This window comes from Charadrius vociferus, unplaced genomic scaffold, assembly GCF_000708025.1.
Source record: "Charadrius vociferus isolate BGI_N301 unplaced genomic scaffold, ASM70802v2 scaffold190, whole genome shotgun sequence".
Classification (NCBI taxonomy): domain Eukaryota; kingdom Metazoa; phylum Chordata; class Aves; order Charadriiformes; family Charadriidae; genus Charadrius; species Charadrius vociferus.
Window position 1 is genome coordinate 216886 of NW_009646608.1, and position 20161 is coordinate 237046.

At 36.4% G+C, this 20161-nt stretch overlaps 1 protein-coding gene across 1 annotated transcript in view; it reads right to left on the bottom strand.

The window, feature by feature from the left end:
• IQCH (IQ motif containing H) overlaps window positions 1–19614 on the bottom strand; it is a 70971-nt gene extending 51357 nt beyond the window's left edge. The window contains exons 1-7 of the mRNA XM_009887291.1: window positions 19525–19614; window positions 19067–19164; window positions 18603–18717; window positions 13985–14107; window positions 3362–3473; window positions 2488–2616; window positions 1338–1552 (exon numbers count right to left, since the gene is read on the bottom strand). Coding sequence (XP_009885593.1) covers window positions 1338–1552; window positions 2488–2616; window positions 3362–3473; window positions 13985–14107; window positions 18603–18717; window positions 19067–19164; window positions 19525–19614 — 882 coding nt within the window. The remainder of the gene's footprint in view (window positions 1–1337; window positions 1553–2487; window positions 2617–3361; window positions 3474–13984; window positions 14108–18602; window positions 18718–19066; window positions 19165–19524) is intronic.
• Between the last annotated feature and the right edge of the window lie 547 nt (window positions 19615–20161).

The following is a 20161-nucleotide window of genomic DNA, read 5'->3' on the forward strand; positions in this document are numbered from 1 at the left end:
AGACTATTGTATTACTAGTTATAACCTAACTGTGGGAATTTATGTATTTGAAATACACTCATACTGATTTATACATCATAACCACAAAGTCTAGCCCAGCTTTACCATAGAGCCCATTGCCACACAAAGACCTCAGAGGCCATGCAAGATTACGAGCATTTTTATGGAAATACATGAATTGCACAGAGGAAGTATGCTTGATTTACCAAATACAAAAATTAAGCTCTACAGTGATTCACTGGACCACAATCAGAAAGTAACTGCAATAGCATTGTATCACTGAGACTGCCTTCACCCATCCCAGGAGAGTGGGTAACATCCTGCCATATAAATGCAAATGGGGTAAAACTTGGAATACAAATGTTCCTGCCTCTTAACAGGACTCCATATTTACCAGCAACTTTAGCCAGCAACTCATTAGCTTTGATCTTCAGGCTGCCCAGGGAAGTGGTGGAGTCGGCATCCCCAGAGGTATTTAAAAGACATAGTAGACATGGTGCTGCGGGAAGTGGTTTAGTGGTGGGTTTGGCAGTGTTAGGCTGACGGTTGGCCTTGATGATCTTAAAGGTTCCTTCCAAGTGCACTATTTTCAAACTATTTTTAGATCATTATTTGTATTTACACTAATAACTCATTGATCTCCATTTCTTAAGTTTGCTTTATTTTTGATTTCCAGATGTCTTTTTCATTTTCAGATCTCCCCAATGGTGCAAAAGTAAAAAATTCCAGAAAGATCAAGCAAAACTCTAGACAGTTTGCTATGGAACACAATAATTAGCCATAAAAAGAAAGAAATGTCCCTTTTGCATGGGGATCAAGAACAATCAGCAAGCATTAAGCAGTCAAGGTCAAACTCCCATATAGTCTTCGGGAAACACTACATTTGCTTAACTGCAGTGAGGGAGATTTAGATGAGACATTAAAAAACTCTTTTATAACAGTACAGATAGTTAGTTAAGCACTGGAACAGATGGCCTATGGAGACTGTGGAGTTGCTATCACCAAAAGTTTTCAAAACAGGTTAGAAAAACATCTGTCCGCAATATTACAGGTACAGGTAATTCTGCCTGGAGGTCTAGATAACCTCGTAACATCCTTTCTAGACTTATTTTCTAAGATTCTGTGAAAAAGCAGACAAATTTAGGTAGAAGACTTGAGAAAGTAGAAACTGGCAATATATGAAGTATTTCCTACTTACTTCAATATTTATTTACTAGCTTTGGTTCGAACCCTCCTGTACCAATTCAGTGATTTACAGTCACTTCCTAAACCATCTCTAGTAAAAACAGTATTAAAAACATGAATAAAAAACCTCATTATCCTCACTGTCTAAATACCTGTGCCTGAGAGGGAATCTTCAGCTCAGATTCCAACTGTTGAGCTGGATACGTCCACACCGGCTTTGATTTCCTGGCTGAAACCATGGAGCTGCTAGACGGAAGCGGTGCAGTGTTACCTTTACTAGAGGAATATTTGCCATATATTGCTTCCTTTGAGTTTTGGAAGGTGATGGTGTCTGTATTCTCAGGGTCCACCCTACTGCTAATCTCTCCTGTACCAAAGAAAAAAATTGATCGCAGGTTTCATTGTTAAAAGAAGTGCAACAACGGCATCAAACTGATATTCTACCACTTACCATCAGGTACTGGCATGCTCCAGTTTGCTCTCATGTCCAAGCAGGTTGAAATTTTCATGGGTTATCACCAAAAGTCATTGAGGAATGCCACTGGATGGCCATAAGCCAAATCATGCTATAACAAGTTGCTGTTGTGAAGACTGAGATCAGGCTACTGGAAAATGTATCACGGTTTTAATCTATAATGTTCTAAAGTTCGTAATATGCCAGCCAACAGTATACCCAGGATAACAATGTCAAAATATTAGCACTTATAGTCCAGGTTATTCCTTATATAATTTTAGTTTTCAACCACCCCTTTTCATTAGGAGAACTTTTCAAACTTTGCTACTGAGTCCACCGCTGATTTTCCTTATGCTCCTTTCCATACTGATATCATATACCACAAGCAGCTGTGGCAACAACAGTTTTGAGTACGCTTTGTGATAGATCAGAATCCCATTGCCCAGAGTATGTTTACTTAGTAGGAGTCATTCATTTAATCAAACTGGCAAAATAGATACTCGATCAGCTGTTGTAAGTCATGCAGGTCACGCTTAGAGTAACACTGACTTTACACTAACGCCAACGGTCAGATCTTCAGGTTCAGGTGCTCAGAAATTTAAACATGCAGGTAGGAGCCTACCAGGATTTCCAAAATGAACAGGGACCAAATCCTCGTAGGAATTAAGAAATCTGATTCCCATACAGTTGCAAGACACAGGATGCTCATGTACATCGTTATGCACTTAGTATTCCTAAAAATTTGACTGAGTGCTCATTAGACAGCTGTTTCCTTGTGAGATAAAACAAAGTCCTGAAAGTGAAGTTGGAGATACAATTGATGGTTGTTATCAATCCTGTGTGCTCACCTACAGCCGACTTCTTGTGCTGCCTGTGAAATTCATGGAAAGGTACTGCTTTGTGTACAACAGGAGGTGTCTGGAGAGTTATCCTTGCTGCGGGGAGGATAAGCCGTTGCTCAGTTAGGCTCAGAATACCTACAAGATGACAATATTACTGAACAATTCATATACGTTCCAGCTATGAAAGTAAAAGAATTAGTAACAATAAAGAAAGAATTGAACAGAAGTTCTTCCAATTCCAAATCAAAACTAGAAAAGCAGCAGTTTTCTGTTATTGAAAGATTCGTATCTTTCAACATTCAATATTTTACCCTCAAGGAAGGTGAGCTTTGCCTATAAAAACTGACAAATCCATAGAAGGTACTGTAATGGTGCTCATTCTGAGGAGGAATTTATATGTTTGTACAATGGCAACTTAATGCACAGAATGGATGAGAATTAACTCTTATAAACCACAATGTAATTAAGTCATAAATACGGACTGACTGCTAAAATAGTCCAAGTGCAGATCTAGTTAAGATTGCATGATTAATAACCAGATGTTAAATATGACTGTTTACTTTGACCATGTTATTTAGTCATACAAGAACCACACATCACACACATTTCTTTCCAGTAGCAGCTGAACTCTGTGAATTACAAGATAACTGACTTCAGGAGGATAACGCTCAATATAACATATGCTATGTCCTAAGTTGGCTACCACATGGCGTAAGTAGTTTGAAGTTGATCTCTATCGTTCGCAACATTTGAGATCACAATTCTTACAAGTTTTGAAGTGCCAGAAAATTTGATTACTAGATACCTGCTTCAAACAGCAAACCACATTGCATACGTAGCGTACATCTGTACAGTATCCAGGTGGGCTTCTGTGACTCACCTTTTGTTATATCTTCTTCTAGCAGGGGTAAGGGAGAATCCACGTGGTGAGAGGCAGGCAAACCCCAAAGGCTGCTAGCTGTATGACCTTTCACTACCTTCTGACTACACATCTAGGAAGAGACAGAATCTTCTTTTTAAAAAGAGAAAGCTGGGATTTGCAAAGACACACTTTTCTACTCCCACAATAATAAATAATACATATAATTTCTGCTCTGAATAGTTTCATTAAGATTTAATAATGTACTAGTACAAGCACTGCTTTTACTACTTATGAACATGCTACAGTATTGTCTACTGTCATTACTTTAATAATTTAAAATAAAATTAATTAAATCCAATTGATGTCTTGTGACTTCTGTTATGCAAAAATCAGTGTACTAGTTAATAGAGGAATCACAAGAAGTTTACTCAATTTTAATGAGCACAGTGTAAACATAGTATTTCTTGACAGAACAGTCTAAAAAAACCACCGTATAAAATGCATACACAGGCAAGGTATCAGAAAGACAAGGAAATACTTTCAAATATGTAAATAAATTTTCCCTGGAAAGAATACCAATGAAATTAAAATATGTGAAACTACTCACAAATCAGGGAACAGTAAGTTTCACAGACTTCTGAAGTTCCAGGGTTCCTCAAGGACAGCCTGGTAACATGATGTGGAAACATGTGCCACACAGGCTGTGCTAAGGCGGGGATTAAAGCTCCCTTACTTCCCCAATTAACCTGCGCTTGCCTGACAAAATGGAACCTGCTGGTTCTAAGTGCCAGGAACTCAAGCAGTGACACACATCGCTTTGGGACAGTGATATCATGTGTCTTATTGTTACGCTTATTACCGCATATGTAGAGCGGTGCACAGGGAAAATAATATATCACCACCTTATACTTCAATATTATAAACATAAAAACTCTTTGTTATCATCTAGCATTTTTCTTTCTCTCTCCAATATCCTAAGTATCTTGAGTTTCTTTCTGACTAGGAATATACATACTATTCCATTTGCACAGTGGGTTGTACTCAACTCCTAAACAAGCAGAGAGCTATTCAGTGGATTTAAAGCATTACAGCACATGCAACTTCAAGGCAAGGAACATCACTGAGATCTCTCACTTGGATAGCACTGAACCACTACCAGCAGAAGATTATATTATTTTCTCCCACCTGGCTGGATGCCACAAAAAAAATGAGACAATGATAAACCTAGAGATACATGAAAGATTCAACTTAAATAAACTCAAATATTTCATGAAGCAAAAGGAAAATCTAACGCTAGTCTATCAAACCTTATTCTGTCGACAAATTTTTGGAAATCCAGATAAAGGTTTCTTAGTTTTAGCAGCTAAACTACCTCAGGATTGGATGTGCTCTAATATATGCTGCTCAGAACTTCCCCTGCCACTGCAACTTTACAGGTCCTCCAGTAACTTTCATGGTGGGTCCAGGCAACACAAGAAGGAAGCGACTAAATTTGAATGAATAGGGTAAATAAGTGCCAACACACAGGTGGGAATATATTATCAGTCTTGACAAGAAGAATGGGAGTTGGAGGGGCACACTGGGTGTTTGAGCAAACAGGAAAGCCACAGGCAGACTGGAGAAGGAAAAAGACCTAGGGGCAGCAGGGTTAGGAAAGAACATTGGGACAGGCTGGACAAAGAGCCTGGCAGATCAGTTGGGCACCTGGCAGAGAATCAGGCCGATAAGACTAGGAAATGTTCTGGAAGCAGTCTCGGAAGAGGAACAGAGAGGAAGGTCTCAAGGAACAGAGAGTCTGGGGCAAGATAAAAATGGGAAAAGGAGAAACTGGTGCAGACTGGGAAAAGGAAATAAGTAACTTCGTATGCAACAGGGCACATCTCCCTCACAATTCGGAGTGGACCTCAACATCCCGCAGTCTCATCTTTAGTGAGCAAATAGCTGTGAAGCCCAATAAAAAAAAAAAGTCCCATGCTTTTGTGGGTGACATCTGTTAGCAGTTACTCCATTAGTCTAAAGGTTAGAAATTCTTATATTTGATAGAAAAGTTTGAACCTTACTGATGAGGGTTCAAAGAAGACAACCTAATGCCAAATACTGCAATTTTTTTAATTTGCTTTTTAAAAAAATTATTTCATTATGAATGATGAACTACCTTAAAATAATAATAAATACATAAAATCATAAAGCTAGGAAATATTGATAGGTCTGCAAAATGGGAATAATGGTATTTACCTCTCTTACAGCACACATTGAGACTTCCCGGTTTAAAATACCAGGTTTTAATGACTGGTTATAATGCTCTTGTACAGCTTTTAGTACAATAGGATCCAGGCCACGATTGGGATCTTCGAGCAGTATTGTGTCATAATTAGTGAATAACATCAACCATCAACTTTATAGAAAGGGATAGGCAATTCTGAAGAACTACTTATAATCCTAATAGGGAAATGAGACAGATCAAAATAAACTATTATAATTTTTCCTGCCAATTTGTATAATAACACTGTCCACAAGAGACATTAGGGAGATAGAAAATATGTACGGTTTATCATAACAGAGAATCTTTCAGAGAAATCATAGGCACTCATTTTAGTTATGGCCATTATGAAGCATTATGCTTTAAGGGATCTAGATGTATGAATCTTCATGTCCTTGTATTCCAAGAAAATAGCAATAAGCATATAACAAAGATTAACTTTATACCAGCTGGCATATAAGTGGCTTGATACTGAGAAAAGGGAATAATAAATCACACTTTTCTACTCACTCTCAGCCCCAGCAGTTTGTTGAGGACACAACAAAAAATATATAAAAAGAACCAAATTTAATTAAAGTGACTCCTTTTTCAGGCTATTGCTATTGTATCAGTAAAGCATCACTGACATTACTATTGGTCAGTTTTATCGTAGTTTAAATCCCAGGAGTTTTGTTATGATAAACAGCATCATGAAACATATGTATTTCATTTGTGTTCAGAGATGTAATAAGCTACAAAGAAAAGCAATTCAGGTGGAGTGTATGAGTTCAAAAGCAGCCTAGAGGGTTTTTTGTTTGTTTGTTTGGGGTTTTTTGTTTGTTTGTGTTTGGTTGGTTTTTTTTTTTTAAACGGGAGATAGATATTTAACTGTTCTTTGCTGCACCTTTTAATTTCTACAAAGTCTATACCAGTTGTCATGTTAAAATAAGGACAGATGCAACTGTAATGTAATTTAAGCTCTCATTTAAACTGCACAGTGTCACTGTGATTCACTTCATTACCTAGTACAGGCAACAGAGTGAACTATGGAGCTGACCCAAAACAGGTACCTATGAAAATTCCACCCAATCTATACACCTTTCTTGTATGTTTTTTCAGCATCTTATTTGCTGCATTAGCTGCCCCCTTGAAGACTTCCGTGAGATATCAAAATTTGACAAAATGCTTTCATACTTCAGTTATTTTCACTAAAATTAAGCCAATTCAATTACAACAAGACCTCAAAAATAATAAAAATAAGTACTGCAAGAAAAAAAAACGTACTTTCAGCATCAGTATATAGTTTCATTACCGTTATTCAGTGATTTAACTTGAAAAGATATTTAAAAGATTGCATCTTTTCAACAAGTTGTCCATAGACTTCCATCTGCTTACTTCAGCACAATTTAAAACCTTTACTCACACCTACAGCTTTTATGGCATAAACACAAAACCTAGTGAATTTTATGCCACATATTCCAGTACTGGCAGCTCCTAACTAGCATTTTAATGTTTGTAGTGCTGACAGACCCAAAACAGCATGGAAGCAGCGGATCACGCTCTATACAACGCTAACCTGTAGGCACCTCAGCTGCTTCCTCTCTGGCAGGACCCAAGTGACCATTACTGCTAAGAGGTGATTGGAACCTCAAACATTTTCCTGCATGAATAACATCTTATAGTGAAGTTTCTTATGAAGATTATGATTCAGCAAGTATGCTTTACTGAAGTCAGCACACAGCCTGCTTCATCACGGGTACTTTTAAAGTACAGTTTTATAGGGCTGGAAGGGAGCACTTAATTTGCAGTGCAGACTGAGGTTTACTTGCCTTATAATACGCTTGGTGTGTGCTGAAAAACTATTTTTTCATTTCAAGTGCTTCTGAGTGTAATTAACCTGGGACATGAGAAAAACAATTCTATTATGCTTTCTAAAGTGTTTTTCTCCTGCGGATAAACCTCTCCCACTTGATTTTTTTCCTTTTTGCTTTGTTTTAAATAGGGCACTTGTTGTAACACCACAGGGATTTTCTGATTAGTTCTGTATTTGTTTTCTTTTTACCCAGACACCAATATTTAACTAGGACAACTTCTTCTTTTAAATTTGTTTATAAATATGTTTTTTAGAGACTAATATTAAATACAGAGAAAAGTTGACTACCATCATGTATCAAAACTACAGCTTATCCAACCAGGAAGATCAGATAGATGAGATTTGGTAAGTAAATATCAGAAAACCACAGAGCTTGATAGTAATTGCGGAAAAGGTATATAACAGAGTAATCTATCATTTCATGATTATTTTCGCCAAATTGCCATCTACCATCATGTTTTTATGAAGAAGTTCCTATCAAGATTTGATGTACACAGCTCACAATCCCTACAAGGGGAAGTAGGAAGCATAAAAAAAATAAAATCAATGGACCTAAGCTCAGTTTTCAATACGCTCAGAAAACTGGCAGGAGAGAGCTTGCAGAAGGCAAGTCTAATTGGAAGAAACTGGAATGCCATTGAACTGTCTGTTCCACAGATAAAAAGTACTATAGAAACAAGCTCAAACTATTCCAGAGATGAAGCAGGATAGGAAGGATAGCAAGTTATCAAACTTGAGAAATCATACATTCTTTGTTGATCTCAAAAGAAAAAAGCACACAGAAAATGGGCATACTGATGACTGCTTCGTGTTTACTTAAACAGGTAAGACAAAATGAGATGCAAGTAGGAAGAAGCTTCTGGGTAATAAAAAATGACATAATTAAATACATTCATAATCATCATTAAAAAAAGCAGCTACTTATGAGTAGAATCAACTCACTTAATTGTAGTGCAAAAGAAAAGATGTCTCAGGCTACCTTAAGGGCAAAAGAGATCAGACAGTGTTCAGAAGTTTTCAAATTGGCTGATCCTGATGAAATACACCCTAGGATACTTAAAGAACCATCTAAAGCCGTCTCAGAACTGCTGGTGGGACTCTTGTGGAACGGATAATATACTAAAAGACTCGAAAAGAGCACAGCACCCATCTTTAGAAAGGGGCAGAGGATGTGTTGGGGAGTGATAGCCCTATTGATTTAACGACGATTCTTGGAAAAATTCTTGAACAAATAACCAAACAAACTAATTATAAATGTCCGGAAAGTAACAAATAAATGAGTAACTTGAGCCTGTCAAGACGAAATTTGTCAGACCAATCTAATTTTTTTTTCTACAACAGGTTAGCAAGTGTTGTGAATAAGGAAGAAAAATTAAGTACTTCTTATCTTGACTTTAGCATGGCTTTTGAAGCTACCTGATCATGGTATTATATAAGCAAGCTAAGAAAGTACGGTTTAGACAACCTTACTTTAAGAGAGATGCAAAGCTGCTTTGACAACTAATTCAGAAAGAATTTCTATGTCAGTATGCAAAGATGGTGAGAGGGTTCAATGGGTCTGTCCCCTAAGCATTACAGATCAAAGAGCCTGCTGTTCACACAGGAGCAGGAGGTATCTAAGATTTAAGCAATGGGAGAAAATCAGTTCAGATGGTGAAAAACTCAAATGGAGTAAAGGAGAGGTGCTAAGTGATTTTCATTCTTTGCTCTCAATCACAGAATCATAGAAATAATAGAAATGTTGGTTAGAAGGCATGTCTGTAGGACATCAAGTCCAATCTTGAGTCTACTACCCACAATAGATCACGTCAGATTTGGTTTTGTCCAGATGAGAATTAGTGTAGGATTTCATTGCATTTTACAGTTTCACAGCCTTACAGACTAAACAAATATATTTTTTCTGTGTGGATTTACACCCTGAGCAGCAAAGCAAGGAAGCAGAATCAAAGAATAATTTCACTCACATTTCCATCGTCTATCAGTTTGGGAAAAAGAATCTTGTTCTGACAATCGAGCCAAATAATCTTAGTAATAAATAGTAAAGAAAGAGTGCTTAACTCTGGTTTCAAATAACCTAATTTTGGTCCTCCAAGTCTGAGGACAAGCAGATGGAATTCAATGCAGAAACACTTAATGCTAAGTAAAGGACAAATTGTCACCAGTGTCAGTGGAACTATTCTAAAGTCATATGAGTCAAATTTGTAACAGTCTCTGTAAGAGATTTAAAATATGAACAATTTTTATGACTGGTTGTCTTTTTATTCAAGAAGGTATCTGAGTAGGAAAACTGTATGAAAAGTTAAAATTTGTCCTTCTTATTCCAATTTACATAGTCCAGCATTTTATCTACCTAATGATGAATAGAGTTTCCCTTAGATGTAATACTAACATATTAATACATATTATTTCCCTCAGATTTTGTTTATCTACAGAAAATAAAGTGCAATTTAAATGGGAAGCTCAACATTAAACCTTCAACATGGAGCAACTAGGCATCTTTAACAACAGGTCTTATATGTTATTCTTACCTACTTTAAGCTCTTAAAGTAACCGGAGATGCCTCTGAAGTGTCAATTTTCCAAGTACCTGTGAAAAAACAAGCTTTGCTCCTTTTAAGGCCTTCTGCTGGCTCTCCCAGAAATTTACCTCTATCAAAATTCTGCCATAACAGGTGCAAAAGAGAATAGATGGGGAACTTTGGTGAATCCCACATCTGCTTTTTGAAAAAGGCAACAGAAGCAGCACAGAAGGAAGTAAGAAAGATAATTGCTGGCTTGAACTACAATACATTTTACTTGTGGGCAAAAGGCCAGCTTACACGAGGCAGAATATGCAGGACCAACTTATTGGAATTCAGGGGTGGGCCTCCATTCTTGTCCGGAGACAGCTGTAAACCAGCAGCCCATAGCATCACAATCAGGCAGCGAATTTTGTCAAGGAATGCTGATATGTACTGAAACAGCTTCAGCAGCTTCGGCTGCACCCCTACCTAGCAAAATGACAGTCAATCTCCAATTCCAGATGACAAGAACTGGATAAAAACTTAAAACAAATGGTGACCTTTCAAAAGATTAATTTGTTTACCAACAAAATGTTCTACGTTTGTCATCTGAGATGGGGGTGACCTTCACATTCCCATTTCTAGGTTGAAAGGATGCTGACTATAGTCATCTGTTAAGTTAACTCTATCTCACCAATTATTTCCTTTTTATTTTCAGTGACAAGAAGATTTTATTAATTCACTGTGCTGTTTAATATGATTACATACCATAATACAAATGCAACAAGCTTATTTTGAATTACTGTAGTGTAACATCAATTTGTTTAAGTCTCATTCTGCTACCACTGCCAAATTATGCTTTGACTGTAATTATAGCCATATGCATAGGTTTAAAACACAATCCGGTTTTGAGGACCAAGAGACCTGTTTTTCTTCTACAACTTCTAGTCACTTGACATGAAAAGAATTGCCTGCTTTGACTTAGTTTATAATTTTGGAAATGAATAAACTTCCAGTGATTAGCATCATGCAAATGCTGAATAAAGAATGAATAACTGAGGAAATGATTAGAACGGTTGTGCTCAAATAAGTTAGCTTAAAAAAAACCCCACCACAACACAGAATCACTGCCGTCACCATTACAGCCACGCTATATAAGATGCAACTCATAAAGGCTAGAAATCATCACCATATTAAATTCTACCTCATGAATAAATTAAAAGGTTCCTAAGTTTACAGTATAATATACACTTATAAGAAAACAAGGACCAAAAAGTGCCAGTATAATTCTATAAAAGAACAGCAGTCCTATGAAAATGAAAGGTATAGTTGTGAATCTTTTCTACATTGCAGCAGTACGTCAGAATTATTTTTGCTGCAATTCAGATTACTATTTGTTTTGCTGGATACTCCATGGGAAGAATACATATTTAATAATTATCTATTCGTTATTATTCATTTGTTATCTAGATATAGGCTACAAAATAAAGTGATGCCCAGTCTGCCCGTGGTGTTTCAAACAGAATGACAGTCCTCTTTTAAAGATAACTACAGAACTTTACAGAGGATGAAGCATTAGTGCTTATCAGACCCCAAAAGATACAAAAGGGCAATAGTTAATTGTTCTTAGTTTCTGTCATAAAATCCAGTGTCAGCAACTTTATAATATCAAACGAGCAAGAACAGACGACATTTTTCATGAAACAATGAGATCCTTACTAATAATTTTTCAAACTACTCAAATAGCAGGATAATAAAAAGTCCGTGTAGATTTGTGCTTGACCTATCTATTCACCTCAAAACCAATGTGTTTTTAATCTCATCACATTTTTAAATGCCCAGGTCACCTTGAAAACTCAGATGCTGACAACTCTTGGAAAAAACCTGAATGCAGTTAACCAAGCAATTAGTTTTTAATTTACTTCAATGGGAGTCCTTCTGCCACTGATTTTTTTGAGAGGTAATCTTTGAACTTATGTACATATGTAGGGCATGTACATGGATATATGCGTGCGTGTGTGCCCGCATGTGTGCGTACAAATATTGCCCTCTAATGGCTGATTAGTAAAACCAGGGTAGGTAGCACCTAGCTTAATTCTTGTAGCTACTTTAATTGATTTATTTTTTTTTTAAATGAAAGGCCATATAATTTTAGACCAGCAACTACATGTCGATTTATTTTAGTCACTATTGGTGATCTATAACTATAATTCCTCTTAGTGCTGGTATAGAACACATTTAACAAAAATGCCTTAATTCACAATCTCGGTAGTGGATTTTGCAACTCTAATTGCAAAATTTTACCCCCAGCTAAGCTAGAACATTTAAAAACACAGATTGTGTCATGGGATTCGAAAACTTCTAAAAAGCATTTACTTCAGTAAATGCTGTAAAATAAATTAGAGATAGGAAATACCTGCTTTTTTTTTTCAGCCCATCTCCCTGTCATAAGCAGTTCCTTAGCAACTGTAAATACGTATCAGAGTTGACTAATTTACACTAAATGTTTGTAATTTAAGTCAACGTTAAGAAGTTTTCTCTGATCAGTATGTTCCAGCGAGAGTGGTAAAACACATGGCTCTCTGCAGCAGTATAATATTCCTCTCTGTGAGTGTTTTAGAGTGGTTCTAAAAAGCTATTAGCCATGATGCTTTTTTCTAATTAACTCTGTATCACAGGGTTAGACAAATCACCTCTTAGTCTGGGCAACAGCTTTCAAAAATCATTTTTTTTATAAGTGGCAGCTTACAACTGTGCCATTCACAGATTCTGTTTATGTTGTTTAAAATCAAATACCCTAGAATGTCTCTCATAGCACTAGGCTTGCTGCATAATGCTTCTGTTACATAAATTAAATTGTAGAAGAGCATCCTTGTGTGAGACCACTGGGCATATTCTTTCATGTGGACCACATCGCTGTGCTAAATTTGTGAACATAACTGATCTTGGGAGGGATGCCTGTGCCTGCTAAATTTTTTTTAAAGCATACTTTGCAGAAAGCGTCATCTTCATGTTCATTTGTTATAGAGGAGCAGTGGCTGCAGAACACAAATTTGGAATAATCAAAACTTAATCTTACACAGCTTGGACATTCTCAGACCAGAGAGAAGAATAGAGAAGGGCGATTTGGTGGATACCAGTCAGAGTGCTCTGAGGAGAGCTTAGTCCCAGCTTTGGTAGATAATTGTTTTACACTAAGGAAAATAGCTTAACTAGAAAGAAAAGAAAGGCTGTGCTTCAGAATACCTTGTAGCTTGTCAGTGAGGGCACTTGGGATCTTTAAGACATGGAAAGGAAAGATCTGAATCTGTCCCTCACATTCCAAAGGAAGCGCTCCCAGGAGGGAGCTAAGAAGTAGAACCCAACATTCCCTCCCAAACCATGTCAGAAAAGTAAGACAAACCACCCCTAAATTCATGTAGTCACTCTAGGATTCTGATTCTCTTTCAGTATCACCCTTATTTTATTTGATTCTGTGACAATAACTTCTGGTCAGTGTCAGCAATCCCATGGCAGGGTTGCTTTTTTTTTTTTTTTTTTTTTTTAGAAAAAATCAATTAAAAAGAGCATTAAACCAAAGTACAGGCACTTTCCTAACATTCCTGTTATCATTTGAAAACAGAATGTATTCTCGTCTTTTTAAGAAATGGCCACAGAATGAACAACTGAAAGCCCATTCTTGTCAGCAAAACCCCTTTTACTTCTTCCTTGACCTTTGGGTCACATCCTAAACTCCACAATCGCCAGTTTGCTTATTTTCACTTCCTGATTTTACCAAGATTACTTACCATGCACATTCCCATGTACACTTAGACTTCTGCTGGACTGGGGTCTTGCTACCTAAACTTGTTATGCTACAGGTTTGTGTTCCCGAGTATTGTCACCCAGAACGTTTTGATTGCTACATATCAACATCAAAAAGCAGGAAATTATGAGGTACTTTCACTTAATGTCTTTTTAATTTAGATCTGATATGTATTAACTTCAATAGCGAGAAGTAATGCCCATAAGATAATGCAAGTTACTTACAGGATCAGCTTTTTTCTTAGTTATAAGTGGCAGCTTGGTCTCATAGCTCTGTTGTTTTAAAACAGCTTTATTATTGATGCTCTCTGGGTCAAACATAATTTTCATATCCATTTCCAGCTGATGCTGAAATATATAATATGCATATTCTTAAAATAACTGCACTAGAACAGAAGTGTTTATACACAGGAATTGGCTAATGTTCCTAAATTTGCAAAATTATGATAAAAATTCATGTTACTTGACTATCCTCAGACAACTTGGCAAAAGCACATATGTGGATAGTAGGTGCGTGCCTTGCTAAAATTTGTTCAATCGATTTCATTACAAACTCTGAAATTTCCAAATTTGTGCACCTTTGAGTTAAACTTTGAATGGAAATGACAATCAGGTTTGACTCACTTGATTAACATAGGTAACTTGTGAGTACTATTTACCTGTGTGATAACAAATGTTTTATACACACCCTATCTATTGGGAGCGTGTCATATGAGCATTCTTCCCACAGATGATAATAAGAGTCCAATCTACCTTGGCATTGTTTGCCAGAGACTTTAATTCATGAATCATTGACCTGATGGAGATGGATCAGAACAGCTTCTTTGGATTGATTATGGCCCATTGACTCAATGCAGATAGAGCACTTCCTTTTAAGTAAATCAGGAAATAAAAAATCCTTAAAGTAATCAAAATTAAAACAGTAGTTTCTTAATGTACCATGTTACCTGCATGGAACCGATTCAACTATTTTGCTAAGAAAAATTATTATTTAAATCCCGATGGACAGAACAAGACTTTTAAAGTTTCATCTTGTTATTAAAAGTATCTAAAGGACATACTTTTCTATAAAAGCCAGAAGTGATGCCATATATTTTTACTACAGAAGAAGTTTCTTAAGTTGAAAACATTTTGGCTCATCTTAATTCATGTGCTTTAGTTTACACCTGGGTCTGTAACAAGTGTAGTTGTATCTCCCAATACTTTTATTGCTATAACACCGCTAACTAGACACTGCATCCAACAGGGTTTATTTACCAACCAATGCTGAATAAGGAAGAATCCTCCAATGGCAGAAAGTAACGTCTCATCAGAGAAGTGAACAGAGCTAAGGTAATTCAGAGGAGCTGGGGACCCGGCAGTCTACATGCTTAATTCCCCTTACATGGATTCAGGAATAAAAAGAAGTTCCCTTACATAGTAAGATCCAACTAAACATATTTATACACAAGAACTCTCTGCTGATATTTCTATTGCCTAAACATAAAAAATAAATTCATGAGAACTCTATTTTTGACAAACAAAATATGCCATAAGAAGTCTAAGAATCATTAGAAGTATACTTGAACTATTAAACAATTGTATTACTTTGTGAAAGCACTAAAAATGGTTTAATTTATTTATCTGCACAATACATTCTCTTCTTTTGATAGTAATTACAAGCAGATGTATCAACGAGATGCTCATTTAGGTTTGGGTTTGTAAGAACAAAAGTTATTATCCAAGCCAATTACTCTTTTACCCACATGGCTGCACAGAGACAGAAAGTTCAATTTTCACCTCATCAGTGATTTTGTGGTATTTATTTTATTACTGTAACACACCACTGTACAGAAAGGAAACTGCTTGTGCTATTAAACAAGAACTGGGGGAAAATTGAGTACCTTCTCAATTAAAATAGGAGATGATTCACAATGCAGACTCCCCACTCAGACTTATAGTGAAATGATCAACGCTGGAGTAGCAGATTCCACTCAGGATAACAAGAATTGAAATGCTTCATAAACAAAACCTGATAGAAGTTACTTTCTCAGCTTAGATGTACAGCAAGTGACAATTCTACATTTCTAGGAGCTGATGCAGATGGTATCATGGGTCTCTTCCATCTACATTATCCATCAATCTGTATTACCCAATGTCTAAAATTTCAGTTACCTTGAACCGTCTTGATGTAGAACAAGAAAAAGATGAGAATAGCAGGTCAAATATTGCATTATTACTAATAAAACGCTCAATGAGAATGTGAATTATTGTGCTCAATTATTAACGTGGAGTATGCTGGAGTATGCAGAATGGGTTGACATGTTCAGTACAGTTAAATGGTTCAAATCTTGTTCTGCTTCAATACAAAAGTCATTTCAGAGTGGAGAGGATTTTTATCATGTAGTAAGCCAATAAATCTGATTCACTCTGTAATTCTATTTTGCAGATGCATGTGGCGCATGGTTTCTAATAGAGTCCAATTCCTTTATGAATGCACTACATTATATTAATCTTTGAAACAATCTGTATGATCAGTAACTAAACCACTTCTCATGTCTAGCTATTTATGTGATCTGCATATTCTAGAGCCCCTTAGACATATCTTTTCACTTACATCTTTAACTCTATTAATAATGAGAGAATATTAACTTCTACTGTGTATTCAGAATGTCACAGAAAGTATCAACTTTTAGAAAAAACAAACAAAAAAATCCCCAAACAAAGCTGCACAGCATCAGTTCAGGTATTTTCAGTTAAGCATGGTTTTTAAAAACAAAAATAAATAATTGAACTTATAGACCTACCAGTTATGGATAGCAATGTCTTTTCAACCATTGCTATACAGAGGCTTTACAATTACTGTATGAAGAAGAGACCTCTTTATGGTTCTCAAGCTTTAGTAGAAGAAGAAATCCAGTTACAACACAAGGGTGTGGGGGGGAAAGGGGACAGCGCTTCACAATTCCCCCTATGAGCTAGATTTGCAGAGTCTTATCTGGCTGCTGATACAGAAATACTGTATGTGTGAGTAAACCATAATTTTAAGCCTATTCTGACACCTGTGGGCAAGCTATTACTCATATGACAAATATTCTAGCAATACTTATGTGAAAACAGCATCTGTGCTTATTTGACTCCGACCTTGTTTCATCCTAATTACTACAAACACAACTTATGCTCCATTTCTTCTCTTGCACGGTGCACTATGGACTGCAAAGCACAAAAATACTGTGAATTATTAATTCCTCTCAGAAGCACTACGAGTTGAAACATTGATTTCTTCAAGCCTACATACCCAGAAATACTGTCTATGAACAGAAAGCTATTCAGTCCACTAATATTTCCTTTGAGTGGAAAGGAATTTTGAAAAACACCAAAGTATGCTTAAAAAACCCAAAACTGTTTATAGCTACAAGTAAGGAAAAGACAGGAAGTAAGGAATTGTAGGTGATAATTTCCCAGCTGGATTTCACAACTATTTAATAATAAAAGCTTTTTATGTTGGCATGCTGGGCATGTAGAACAGCTGGCAAAACAGCACTGTTTGCCATTTTCTTTATAATGGGAAATTAGGGCTAGCTCGTGTGTCACTGGATATGCATTTCCAAGCAGATGCCGTAGATACCAGAAATGGAAAGACAAAGAGAAAGTCAAGGCAGGACAGAGCATGTGCTCCACTGTAAATTAAGCTCATTGGTGCACATGAAGAGTTGAAAGACTATAGACAATACAGAGTTTACAGAGTAGCTGAACTCTGATAATCATTTTTTTTTCCCTCACAATATAAGTGTATTCATATAGGACAGGACTGGAATACTGTCTGGAAAAAAAAACAAACCCAAACAGAGATCTCATTGCACCTTATCCATCATTTCAAGAGTAAGCAATATTTTAATACTACTTTATACTAGGATTTCTTTGACAAAGATCAGCAATGTAAGTGTTAGGCTGCTCATTCTGGTTATACCATTTCAAGTAGCTTCAATCCCTAGCTTCTGGTAACAGTCTTATTACTACAGACAGCCTCTTCTTCACATTCTCTCTCATCCAAAGCTTCCTTGAATTGAAACAGTAATAACTCAAAATTGTAACAATGGGTATTTTTCAATTCAATGAATTACTGTCATTTGGTTGGAAAATACATTTGAGGAAACAACCGTGAACTCACAAGTCAAAATCCACAGCTTAGAATGGAAAAGCAAAAATACTTCAGATACAAACATTTTAAGAAGGCTTTAAATTATTTTACAAATTATTTCCTTTATAAAAGGAGCGAAAAAATCATATTTCAAGGAGAAAACCTATACTTATCATAGAGGTGACTACCCTATACATGAACAGAAGTCTTTCCCACAATTTGCCATATATTTTATGCTAAAAAAACCAAAAAGAAGCAGCACTTTTAGTCTCCAACATAAACATTTATATCTGTGCTCATGCTATTCCAAGATATAGTTCCATTTATTTTAGACACGTTACTGTATGCTTAACTGTGATTCTGCAAGTATTTGCAGGACTGGGACCTTAAAGCTGAACAAACATGTGGTTTCAGAACACTTTAACAATATACTTGGGGTTGGGGAATAAAGAAACGAAGGCTTGTGGATGTACCCATGATGACACTGAAGTCCTTAAGCTAACTTAGATTTTATGTGGACTGTGAGGCTGGAAGAAGGGTCCCAACTCTCTGCCTGCTCATTCTACTGAGAATTTTTTAACACTTCCAGTCACAGATGGTATATTATCAAAAACTGAATCTATGTGGGTCAGAACATAACATTATGGGATCAACTGGTAACCTACAAACACCAGCCTACTCATTTAGTGAGGTCTCTGGAAGAATTAGTATGTTATTTCAGACCTGTGAACTTTGAGAAATGTGTAGTGCTGATTTGCTGTATGCCTGGACAGTCACGGGCTCAACAGGTACTCGTGGTAAAATAAGCTGTTTCTGAGAAGCACCAAAATGAAGGCCCCTGATTTAGAAAGAAACAAACAGTGAGGTTTCTTAAAATTACTTTGATTTTACTTATTAAACCTATACTGCTTCCACCTTATTGATTCTGAAAGACTATATTTTTATTTAAATTTGCATTTAGTGAAAAAAAAAATCGCAGGACCTAGCAGAAGGTTGCTGTAGCTACTTAGAACTGCATTTAATTTTGTATTTTTTTTAATCTTAAACAAAATAAAACCAAAATAGCAAATGACCAAAATAACCTCATCTGGGCCAATATTCCCATTTGCTTTACAAAATTCTGACACTACAGTTTTTCTGTCTTGCCACCTGCATTCTCTCTGCAATAAAACAGCAGTTTCACTTACCATTTAGGGGGCTCTTTTGAATGCACTTCTTTATTATTAGTAGAAGAAATAGTTAACACTTGTCTGCTTATAGCATTTAAGTAATTTTCAGCATGTTTCTGTTAGAGGGGAAAAAATAATATTTAGACTATTACAAAAACACGAGGAATATTAAATTTATTTAACTCAGTTAATTTAGCAAGGCAGTTCTTCACTTGACTGAAAAGTTGATAGGCTTCTGCCTTCTGTTGGACTAAATGAGATTTTGGCTTGTGGTATGGGGCACAAGATCAGTTAACCTGACAGCCCAAAAAAAGAAGCCATGGTTCTGAACTGTAACATCTGATGAATCCCATCATTTGCTAATCAGCACGGGATCTTGCAGGATGACAAATTCATGGCCCTGTGTGCTCTAAGTGAATTACTAACAGAGGTCTCAAAAACTGAATCATCTCCTGGATCTACTCCATTTTACTTACTCTCAGCCCAAGTTCAGTTCTTTCAATTGCTGTATCCAGGTCGCTAATATCCACAGTTTCTACGTTTCCTTTCAAGTTGATATTTTTCATTTTGACTTGAAGCTTGTGAAGCTCTTTAACCTGGAAAGCAAGTTATGACAAAAATCATACCCATAACCAAACCCCATGGGATTATGTAGCCAGGCTTAATCAAAATTAAATGCTTAATAAATACAGGAAAAAATATATGCAACTTCCTATACTTTTGTAAAGAAGAGAATATAAAGCTAATGACTTTAAAGCCATTGATTACAGAAGACCTGGGAAAAAAAAAAAGTTCATTTTAACACAAATCTCACAAAGCAACAGCAATAAACTTCAGGACTGAGGTCTTTTGCCAAAGAATGATCTTTCCTTACATATTTCAAACATTTCTCTTGGCATAAACGTTTTAACTACACAGGAATCTCAAAAGCGTTAACGAGGGACCGCTCATTAGAGGTAGAGGCCACCTGTGAGGAGATCATGTCAGCCCGTAACAAAAATGTGCATTTACACTGTGTTAACCAAAAAAAGTCCGAGGTCGCATTACGCTAAGAACCATAACATTTACAAAGCACAAGCCCTTATCCAAAATTCACCGGCGCCGCCGTTCCCT